At 42.6% G+C, this 10904-nt stretch overlaps 1 protein-coding gene across 4 annotated transcripts; it reads left to right on the top strand.

The window, feature by feature from the left end:
* The first annotated feature begins 184 nt into the window (after positions 1-184).
* LOC119180294 (sin3 histone deacetylase corepressor complex component SDS3) lies at positions 185-10208 on the top strand. 4 transcript variants are annotated; one of them, XM_037431464.2, is made up of 11 exons: positions 185-447; positions 938-1007; positions 2672-2819; positions 3392-3548; positions 5040-5075; positions 7322-7417; positions 7863-7924; positions 8856-8889; positions 8982-9066; positions 9132-9216; positions 10013-10208. In XM_037431464.2, exons 1-11 carry the CDS (start codon positions 321-323, stop codon positions 10109-10111), a joined length of 999 nt encoding a protein of 332 aa, XP_037287361.2. In that variant the 5' UTR covers positions 185-320; the 3' UTR covers positions 10112-10208. The 4 variants fall into 4 exon arrangements, with proteins under 4 accessions (XP_037287361.2, XP_037287354.2, XP_037287378.2 ...); XM_037431457.2 differs by having other exon boundaries at positions 7298-7417; XM_037431481.2 differs by lacking the exon at positions 5040-5075.
* Positions 10209-10904: the final 696 nt, after the last annotated feature.

The following is a 10904-nucleotide window of genomic DNA, read 5'->3' as shown; positions in this document are numbered from 1 at the left end:
GATGAACGTTTTTCGCTATTAAACATCAATTTTAGAAAAGCTAAAAATAGTTATATTTTGAAGTGAAACATTTCTTTACTTAACGTCTAAAGGAAAGTTGAGATTATTGACGTCACCAGACTTTTTGCGTGCCGCAGTTTGCTTCAGCCAATGGTAGCATTTGTTGTCGTTCCGTGGTCGAACTTGGATCTTCGGTCAGCGTTTCGGGCGAGTTAGCTAATTTTTCTCGTCTTCATGTGCATATAAGTTCTCTTGCGCGACGGGTTGTTTCTATTCGCGCAATAATAAGATAGCTAGAAACCTGGAGCGATCTCGTTGTAATGTACCTGCAAGACCTGGCAGATTTCGCATCCATGCATAAAGAAAGCGGCAACGACGTCGACTACGATGACAACAGCATCGACTGCGACGACTTACTCGATCACGACGATAGGGATTCGGACGAAGGTGGGTAAACAAAATGACCGCCCTCATGTGCGTCTATTCTTCCTTCTCTTTTACTTCCCGAGTACGCGAGATTACAGCAACCCATGTGCAGGCCTGACCGAGTGCTGATGCATCACGACTTCGAAGGGGAAAAAAAAAAAAAAAAGCAGTCTAAGCGTGGCCGCGGGAGCCATTTCCAAAAATTTTGAAATGGTTTCAACTGTCATTTTTTCTAACTCAAGCCGTTGGTAGAAGGCGCGGCGGCTAATAGTTTTGTGTGCATTGTTGCGCTTCCAATCGTCGACCAGTGTGTTTAGGACTTGGCGAACGCTTCGGTGTAAAACATTTGACTGCAGGTAGAATCGAGCCGATAACCCAGTGGACTCGGCGGCACTCACTCGAGAACTTCTGAGCATGCTAGGGTCCAGTGCGTTCGTGCAGTGTCTGATCCGCAGAACACTTCGTGGTATGACGACGTGTAATTGTGGTTCGTGTTGTTTTCCCTCCGCAGACACTGAAGATGCAAGCGAGACGGACATGGTCAAGCAGCGCGAAGAGGAGTGCACCGAAATCAAGGAACAGTAAGCTCGCATGTGTCCATCACCTACAAAATTTGTAACGCTGCGACGGTTACTGCGACCGTTTTATTGCGCAGCGCACTCACGCCAGACGGTGTGAGCAGCTGTTTGACACTGTGAAGCTTCTTTACAGCTGCGCAAATGCTGAGCGTGGCTGATGACGTCATAGCATCTGCATTACTGTCGGCCACTTTACGCCGTGCGGGGCGCTGCCGTTGCTGTGCGTAACGTCAGCTGGTTGTTCGCGCACGAAAGAACCGCTTGCGTGGACTAAAATGAATGTAATATGTCAGTTTGGGTTTTTTAGTGTATTTTTTTTACTTCTCGTAGTACCTTGCAGGCGCAACGCACCATTTTACCGTAGTATCTGCTTCTTTTTTTTTTTGAGAAGTCAACCAAGCAAGTGTTGTGCTTTTATGTAAATTAATCTTTGTTTCCTAAAAAGAAAATGTTGAAAAGATCACAAAGCTTTATATTCTGCATTATTCCCAATAGGTGTCCCTGTCCATTGGAGCGATTGTTTCTTCTACTTAGCTGCTTTACAGAGTGCATCGCTTTCTGTTTTTGTTCCTGATTATTTGTACAGTGGTTCCACAGAAGGCCGTGCTGTTGTATCACATATTAATGTATTGCTTTTCACCTCGAAAGTTGCTTTGTTCTCGTTAGGTGGTGAACTTGAAGCATATTTGCTTATGTCTTTGTTGCTGTGCTATTCCCTAACATCATAAATTGCCAAAGAAATTCTATGAAGTTTGGAAAGAAAAGAAAGAGTTTATAAGTGGTGATTTATGTTCAACGATCTTTTTTAAAGTTGTTTTTTCTGTTATACCAAAAGAGGACATTTGGTTGACGAGAATGTTGGGAAATGTCTGCGATACATTTGAGTTTGATGTCAATGTTGGTCTCAACAGGAGTGGCCAGTTACACTTATAATAAGCAGATTTGGGCTTATTTTTTCGCCAATTCACTTGTAAAATATTCCAGTCACATTTTGCATTTTGTATGAGCTCATTTGCATTTTTCCAGCAAATGTAGGTTGTTTTTAGTCATCATCACGTTTCCCAGTGCACACTTGTCATTCATTAATAACGTGTTTGTTAATGACCGAGCAAAAGCGTGTGCAGGGTTCCCCATCAAAGGAGCTGAAGGTTCATCGCAGTGAACTACTGCCCCCTTCTGAATCGTAACTTTGCGCATGCCTGGGTGTGAATGCATGACCATCGTTGTTGCCTGTAGCAATTGAAATGTTGTACTGCTATGTGTGCAGATAAAAATACATTGAGCAGCAAAACATTTAGGAGAGAGCATTGTGCAATGCTATATCAAGAAAGAAAATTAGTACATTGGGCACGCACACGCCAAGCTTCTCTTACCCTCATTTCACGAATCAGGCAAAATCTCTTGAATATTCTTTTTATTAGCCATTTATAAGCGCTTGTGCACATAGTCTTAAAATGCACTGAGGACGAGCACTCATCCTACCATTCTTACCTGTGTGCTGTCTGTCCATGTTGTTGTACAGTTGTAGGTTCGCAGGGCTGTTTAGCCCTGTTTAAGGCGAACAAGCAAAGTTGTTTGAATCACAAGTGACATGGTTCTTCTGATGCAATGCCTAGCTTGAACACCGGACAGTTGTTTGATCTGGGACAACCTGATTTTACTTTCAGAATGTACAGGGATAAGCTCGCCATGCTGAAGAAACAGCTAACACAGCTCAAGGAGGAAACGCACCCCGAGTACCTCAAACGCTTGCGCAAGATTGAGCAACTCTACCAAGAGCGGCTTTTCCTGAACGAGGTGTTCCAGTCTCACGAGGTGCGTCAGTGTCCGTCGCCACTTTGCCCTTTGTCGAGCAGCAGAGTTTTCCGAGATTTGAACATTGTTGTCTTCTGATCTGCCGAGTACTGAGGATAGTGCACTGAAAATTGGAAGGATGCTCTGCATAATGCACGATCACAGTTTAATAAGTTCTACATGGGACGTCTTGATACATTTTCTGATAACAGCTATTTCCTGAAGTAGTGAGAAGAAACGCAGTAATCTGTCTTTTTTTTGTTGTTGTACGCAATCAAGCCACTTTTATTATGGAGTCTTACGTAGTTACGCTTTCACGAAATGTGGTACTAGCTTAATGACATATTTGTTGTGCACAAGTACCGGTGGGGAAAATTTCAGGTTTACTTTGTGCATTCAGTGACTCCTTACATCAAGTATCGTCTCTTCATACCACAATTTGACAGGATCCAGTGCAAACAGTAGCACACTTGTACCAACCTGTCTTGGAAATTAAGCATAAAACAAACTTTTGTCTCAATTATTGTTATATCTACTGCCATTCTTTGGCTCTTCAATGTTCCCTTTTGTTTTCTTGCAATCCTCCATCTTAGGTTGAGCGCGTGGAGCGAGAATACTTGCATGAGAAGAAAGCAGCTGTTCGGGAATTTGAAGAGAAGAAGATAGACCTGCGTGAATCGCTCATAATGGATCTGGAAGAGAAACGGCGCGCGATAGAAGCGGAGAGGAGCACCGTCGAGCTCACTGGAGGTAGGTTTGCATCTTGCACTGTTTGTCATTGTCATTTAGGCGATGGCAGTGGCATGTATAATGTGTCATTGTCATGTTGCCTGAAAAGAAATGTAGCCTCCTTGGCATGGTTCAAAAAGCTGTGACAATGCACTTTGGCTCTTGAAATGGACCCTGCAACACTGTTTGAACAGAGTTAGAAAAATGTTGCCGACCTGTAGCCATGGCTACTGTGGACATTTGAGCCAATCATTGTTGCAATAGCAACAGTGCTGGAGGTAGCCTACAAGGTTGAGAGAAATCACGCTGTGAGTGCGTCTGAGTAAAGAAGGAATGTAGTGAGTGCAATAAGAGAGAGGGTGAAACGTCAATCTCTTCCTCTAGATGGCCTGCTTAGAGGTGGCACGCACACGCAATCTGTGCAAGTCCAGCAACTAAATCGTGGCAGTTGCAAAGGTTGGGCAAGCTGAGATTGCTTGTTGCTTCATGGCATCCGGCATCCCTGGTCTTATTGCACCTGAAGTGGCATCTGAACATTGTGAAACCTCAATGAAGCCAGAAGACACTTTGTGCATTCGCTCACTACTATTAGCACTATCAATCACGCCAGCATAATCAATGTTTGTGGTCATCGAAAGAGAAGTGTTAGCATTAGTTGGTGTGCATAGGAACCATGCTCTCTGATTAGTATGAGAATGTTTATTGTGATGTACGGGGCTGATTAAAACTAGAGAACCTTTTGTGGATGTTAGGTGGTAGGCAACAAACAGCAGTAAGGTCGTTGAGTGGTAACTCAAAAAGGTGTTGCAGGGCTCTTTTAAAAGCCAGTGGCATTGGTATGTAGGCCGGTGCGATCGTCGTGCGAGCAGGTGACTTGGCCGATGTGCACACCAAAAGCGTTGATTGCCCCAGCATGATGTCCTTATGCGCATTTGAGTGAAGCATAATTATTGCATGCAGTAATAACAGATACTGTACGACTGTACCACAACATTTGCATGCATTTAGCACAACCATGGCTAAATGGAGACTCACTGAGAGATGCACAAAAGCCAAAAGTGTTGTTGCTGTACTGCTAAATAGTTGCGTTATCTAAAACTCACTGGGATCGCAGGTTTAGGTTCATCTATCTGAAGATAAACAAGACATGATCCAAAACAAAATTATGTCATTTCATACACAAAGGAGTGCACGTTAAAGGGACACTGTAGGCAAATAATGATTTAAGTCAGAGTGAAATATCAATGTTTGGTCAGAGTGAGATATCAATGTTTGCAAATGCCTAAAATGTTAATATAATGAATAGCAGTGCTCTACTAATCGAGAAATAAAATAAATGTATGACATCACATGCACCACGAGTAGGACATTTTTAAAATGACACCAATGACGTGAGAGCGACCGACTACAATGAATCACTGATAATCAATCTAGCTACAGTAAAAAAAAGATCATTCAGTGCATTGCAACATGTAATAAAATGCTGCTTGTCTGTTTCTGTTTGATCCATAGAAAAAAGAACCTCCTGGCGTTGCTATGGGGAATGGCGTGAGTGGCTCGAAAGTTCTGTTTTCGCCTGGTTAGGCTGGATAGGTGGTGCCATCTTGCGGTGCCCGGTTGAACCAAGCAAGCAGAAAATTTTTCAATGGCCATTGTTGTTGCTGTCACTCCCGCTACTTTTGTTCTGCTGCTTCTGGTGTTGGCAACCGCGCAGTAAAAGCGGGCAACGTTAGGCACGACAACAGTGACGTCAGAAAGACAGTATTAATTCGGGTAAATTGAAGCATGCTAACGAGTTTTGGATAAGTACAAACGTGATTTTATTTGAAAGTAAGCACTTTCTTGGCACAAAACTAACAATGCGAGGTTCTTGGATCACTATTTCATGAAACTTTGACTTAATATTTGCCTCTAGTGTTCCTTTAATCATATGAAAGACGCAGCCAGGGCAAGAATGGAATGGTATTGTCACCAGGTTGCGCTGGCAACATACTAATTTATAAAATTTCCAGTGTCAGACAATGCGATTGTCAATGCAACTGGAGTATCTGCACAATTATCCGTGAAATGCCCACCTGAACTAGGCACCGTCAATATATATGCCACATTACAAGCAAAATTCTACAACTTGAGCCTGGTGGTTTTCTCAGTAATTTTAAATATTTACATGTATGTGAACAGCTGTGAATGTAGGTGAACTGAATGCTAGAATACACTGTGCTAATGTATTCATTATGGGGTTTTGGTTGACCTTTACTTTTATGAGAACGAAAGAAAATTCTTACAGCCACAGAACTCGTCCATCAGGCACTTCTGGGCACTGATGAATCGTTTTATATATGCAAGCGATGTGTTCTCATCTGACTGAAAAGAAATGACTGTTCATGCGGTTAGTCTTCTCTAAAAGGAGGGTGGATACTATGTTATTAATAAAGGAGTACTGACACAAAAATTTCGGCCTCGCATTTGTTTGCTCCAGTAAGTTCCTCGGGGCCTGTCAGCCATAACGCGGCGCATCGTTTTTTGCGGCATGTGACAGATAATTCATTACAGGCTCGTTATTATTGAGCAGTGTCAGTTTGGGTTTCAAAAACAATAAGCCACTGAGTGCAACGCTCGACCATGTCAGCACACATAACTGTAATGCACTTTCCCGCGGCTCGCATCAAGTTTTTTCGAAAAGGAAATGAGGTGACAACGTCAGCAAACACGGAACCTCCAACCCTTGTGCCGCGGACTCGCGAGCAACTGCCGAGTAATAGCCTGCTGGTGCAAACGCGACCAAATAAAAAAGTGGAGGCTATGACGTCGTCATAACTTGCTGCAGCGCAGTCATGTGAGGGAAGTAGGGGTTTCTCAAGGGTCCCTTTTGAGGGTGTCAATAATGCGATAGAGTCGATCGCTCGCACAATCTTCAAAATTAATTTAATATACCTTTCAAGCTATATTTGCTGTTGATGTTTTGCAGGCGATATACGCATGTTCATGAGAATAGATCTCGCAGGCCATCTCAGCCGCAAAATTTTGTGTCAGTACCCCTTTAATGGACATCAACTTGGGTGCTACAATTGCTGTTATAATAATTTATGGAGTATGTTGGAGTGTGATAAGCAGGGCTGCATTTTGTTCTGGTGGTTACAGTGTTATCTTTGGGTTGATATCTGAAGCAGTAGCACACACTTGTGCACATTAGGTTCTTGTTTAGTTTTCGAACGTTTGCATTCTATTTGCTGAATCGAACATAAGATGATGATTCGTTGTCGACTGCTGCTGTCGGGCCAAACGTGTGATGCGGAAAGAGCTCTCGAAAATTTAACCAATACCGAATGCATACCAGACTCTGCCCTTGTCCAGAAGACGCACAGTACAAGTTGGCTAAGCCATAGATTGTTACAAACAATGAGCTCTCTGCTGTCACCTCTATGCAAGACTACCTATGCATGGCATTTTAACTGGTTGAAACTGTAGTGAAAATGAGTTGTTATGCCAGTGCCGAATGGTATCCTTTCTGCTTGTTGAGCTTGTGCTTGTCTAAGCACTGCACCACTGCTATTGTAACCATTCAGTCCACCATTCAGTGATTAGTTATGTATTACCAAGACATCCAACTTCATGCTCTTGTTACCATTTAGTGCATGTTATATCGGTTTTGTAGTGCATGAACCTTGCTTTCAATTATTTTGCATTGTGAGTTTTGCTTTCCTTTTGTTTCTGTGTGCCTGCTTGCTTGCCATTTCTTTGCCAGCTGCACTAAAATTGTCTCATTTAAGGTTCCAGCTTGCCGTGGTGCGCAGATTCCATGGAGGTGAAATCTGTGACAACGAGAAAACTACGCAGAAGACCTAACGATCCACTTCCAATGCCTGAAAAGAGGCGAAAGACTTCACCTAATATCCTTTCAAATGCTTTCATTAGACATGTTTTCGTTTTATTTTTCCAGTTACAATAATTCATGCAACTGTGTCACGCGCTTTTTACTGCACGAGCTGTACGAGGGAAAGTTTCATAGTGACCATGATGTTAACTTGTTTATGATGCAGTCATCGTGTGAGCTATGTTTGTTACAATCATTTCACTTAAGTTACTATAAAGTTGGTATAGGTTTCAACAGCACAGTAATTACTGCTAGAAATATTGTACTGCAGTTATACTCAATTGCTAGTTTTCAGTTGCTGTACTGCTAGTCAATTGCTTGATGACAATTTTTTCTTCCATGGGTGTTTGTCGTAAAGTGTTGCTTTTATCAATATGTGGTGGCCAGACACATCCTTAGTTAATCACTGTGGGCTATGTTGAGTGCTGTTATAATGACGTATTGCTCCTTAACGCTGGCACCTCAGCTTAACTTCCTCTTGGACGATGGTGAAATAGTTGACGACCTGAAGATTTTAAGCAAGGTATGTAAAGTGATAGCTCTCTTTCATGCTACCCGCACACTTTCTTGTCGTTGGCTTACAACCGTGCCTAATACTGTTGGGATGGTGTCATTGCTGCCTTCAAGTTGATGTGTTGCAGTCAGTTACACCTACTACATCTGCACGATGCACACAGTCTGAAGAAGTGTCTTTTAAACCTTCCATCATGAAATCCAGGTTTAATTTCACGCACATTCATCCATGCTATCGGGTCTATGTTATTGTAACAGATCTTGTCAAGCATTTCTTCATTCCTGTCCTACACTAGCCCACATATTGTTGAGCGCCTCCTTCACTCCATCGAGTAAAATGCTGCTTCACCCCTTGACAGGAGAAAACTCTACACTTCCCAGGAATTGCTCTGGGATGCCAATGAAGTGCAGGAGCCACTTCCGTTGAGGGGCGGCGCTGCCATTGACTTTCTGTCGAGTCGAGACAGAGTGTTGAGTGGAGCGTAATACGGGGTTGGGGGTAAGCCCACAGCTTCTTGATCATGGTACCTAGTTGGAACAGCTCCTGGGCTGGTTTTTTTCTTTGAGAAGTCGTATTGGGAGATACGATCACTTTGACAGGGTTTTGTGTGGCTTGGCGAGAGATATGTCAGGTAATTTCCAACAGTATTGCTCGCATTATGCCAAGCATTATCCCAACAAGACTGCTGTTATCTGTATTATGTGCCTACTCCGGAGCAGCCAGTGGTGAGAGATGTTAGAGGTGATTCTAGAACTAAGTCCTGATCCTACCAATACCTGAGCAGTTACTTTTCTTTTGTGGGCCTTGTTTCTTAAGTGGCACGCTGAAGCGTTTGCAAATTTTTCTTGCTTCTTGGCAAGGGTGGCGGGATTATGGTTCAGCAAAGTAGAAAGTTGCAATTTGCTTGTCACAAATTGTTTATTTTGATGCTTTCTTTCAGGGAAAGGCTCCATCGCTTAGCAAGAGACTGGATTGTGAGTTGAGAAATCAAGCAACTTCTCAGCTGCACTGTCCCTTTGGGCTAGCATGTCTAATCTTGCTTTTTTTTTTCTGCCTGTTATCGCAGGTGAAGAATACGGAAACATGGACCACGGCTCACACGCAATTGAAGCCCGAATAGAGGACGGCAAACTGTTTTACGAGCGGAAATGGTGAGACCTCGAATCACGATTCAGCAACATGAAGCTGCAGTGCTGTCTCTGTTTTTTTGTTTCAGCTATCAAAGGGGCCAATCCGTTTGCGTAGATTCGAAAGATATGGGCCGTTTCTTCGGTGTCATCTCAGGGGTGGGCACGTCAGAGGTGAGTAGTGGCACAAGCGTGATTATTGGTCATTTCTTTCACTTTATCTTGCTTCATACGATGTTCTATAGTCCAGCATTACTTAATTTTGACTAATTGCCCAAAACACTGCATACGCCTTAGCTCGTACACTGGAAGTAGTGCATCGAGTTTTCATGTGACATTTGGGACTTCAGACAGCATAGATTGTGCTCTCTTCCCCCTAAACAAGAGCTTTGTTTAGTGAAATAATAGTACAAAATGCATTGTTTTATATCTAGGAGAATGTTATTTTACATACTTTACTCTGTATGTTGATGCATGGTTGGCATTTGCAGGGGGAGGGACATGACTTCGCTATGACGAAGTTTGACTACATTATTGTGAATAAATTAATTGTGAATAAACTAATTATTGTGATTACTATATATTACTATACATAAACTCAGCCTGCAATTTGATGGAGCAGTGTTCATGAAGTGCACACCTTTTGATTTGTGCCCTAGGTGCTCAAGAAAAAACAAAATTGCTTTACTGCACATGAACAGCTAAGGTGTAGTAACATTGAGAGTTTCTACGCTGCATAGGCTGCACTACTTAGCTTGTTTCGTGGTATTTTTTTTATATTGTAGCGCGTATATATTTCATTGTAATTTTTTTAGTAGTACTATTTTTATTCCCGTGCTCTGCTCGAACGTTTGCTGTAATTGACTATGTGCTTAAACTGGTACAGTGCATCACTGTAAAAGAAACGGCATAGCCGGTCAGACTAAAGGATAGAATGCTAACTTCCAACTGCTTTCTTTCTACTGTACAGTTTTGGGTGAAGAAAACAAGCGACAGCGGCAAGGTCAAGATTCATCTGTCTCAGCTTCTGAAAGGAAAGGTCATCTTGCGAAGGAAGTCTGCATGCTGACATCATGTGTAGGTGCAGACAGAACTTCATGTACATAGCACATATGTTTACCTATTTCAAAAAATAAAACACCAGTGTACATAGCCATTTTAAGAAATCAATGTCCACGTGTCAGTCTTTTTCGCAGATGCCGACATTAGTAACAGAGCTACGATTCATTTCAATGTGCACTTTGCACAACAGAGAAGAGAAAAAGGAGCGATGAATGAAGACAAGCATCTGTTATGCAATACATCATGTACTATTCACGAACCAACGGCCCGGTCACATAACTTGCTACTCATCTTAGTACTAACTGGTCACACACATCCTCCTGCGTGTCTCTTTGAAGTAATTTCTTTTTATGTCGCACACCATCGGTTGGCTGAAAAGAAACGTGATGCTCTTGCTCAGACTTTCGTTACAGTGGCATCATAGATGCTTTCAGAAGTGTAGCTTTCCTATTTGCCGAGTAGCAAAAATTCGGGGCGGGGGGAGTTGATGGAGGTCAAACTAGCCATCTCACGAGTCCAGACAGGCACAAAAAGGTAAACCATTGTTGTGATAAAAAATTTCAAAGTTGACACAAGATTCATTGCTGTTTAGAAAAAGTTCTAGGACTCCTGCAGTGTTTCCGTACTACGCCAAAGAATTCCCATTCAGAGACACGAAAATTCCATATTTCGGGGATTTTTCCCTGCTAAGGTTCATGAAATTCCCAGCATATTTTCCTACATAACAGTACTAATTTCCGCGTCCATCCACGCACACACCTACTATAATCACACATGTCTCACGTACTGGCGACTTTAGA

The sequence above is a fragment of the Rhipicephalus microplus genome, unplaced genomic scaffold, assembly GCF_043290135.1.
Source record: "Rhipicephalus microplus isolate Deutch F79 unplaced genomic scaffold, USDA_Rmic scaffold_152, whole genome shotgun sequence".
Lineage (NCBI taxonomy): Eukaryota > Metazoa > Arthropoda > Arachnida > Ixodida > Ixodidae > Rhipicephalus > Rhipicephalus microplus.
The sequence above is the reverse complement of the archived record's forward strand: the minus strand, read 5'-3'. Positions and strand labels throughout refer to the sequence as shown.

What these genes read in the sequence shown, in the direction of transcription:
- LOC119180294 (XM_037431457.2), top strand. Translation starts at nt 321, where the DNA reads ATGTACCTGCAAGACCTGGCAGATTTCGCATCCATGCATAAAGAAAGC. An exon ending in GCTTAGCAAGAGACTGGATT is followed by an intron (nt 8,890 to 8,981) that starts GTGAGTTGAGAA and finishes CTGTTATCGCAG; the next exon opens with GTGAAGAATACGGAAACATG. An exon ending in CAGGGGTGGGCACGTCAGAG is followed by an intron (nt 9,217 to 10,012) that starts GTGAGTAGTGGC and finishes TCTACTGTACAG; the next exon opens with TTTTGGGTGAAGAAAACAAG.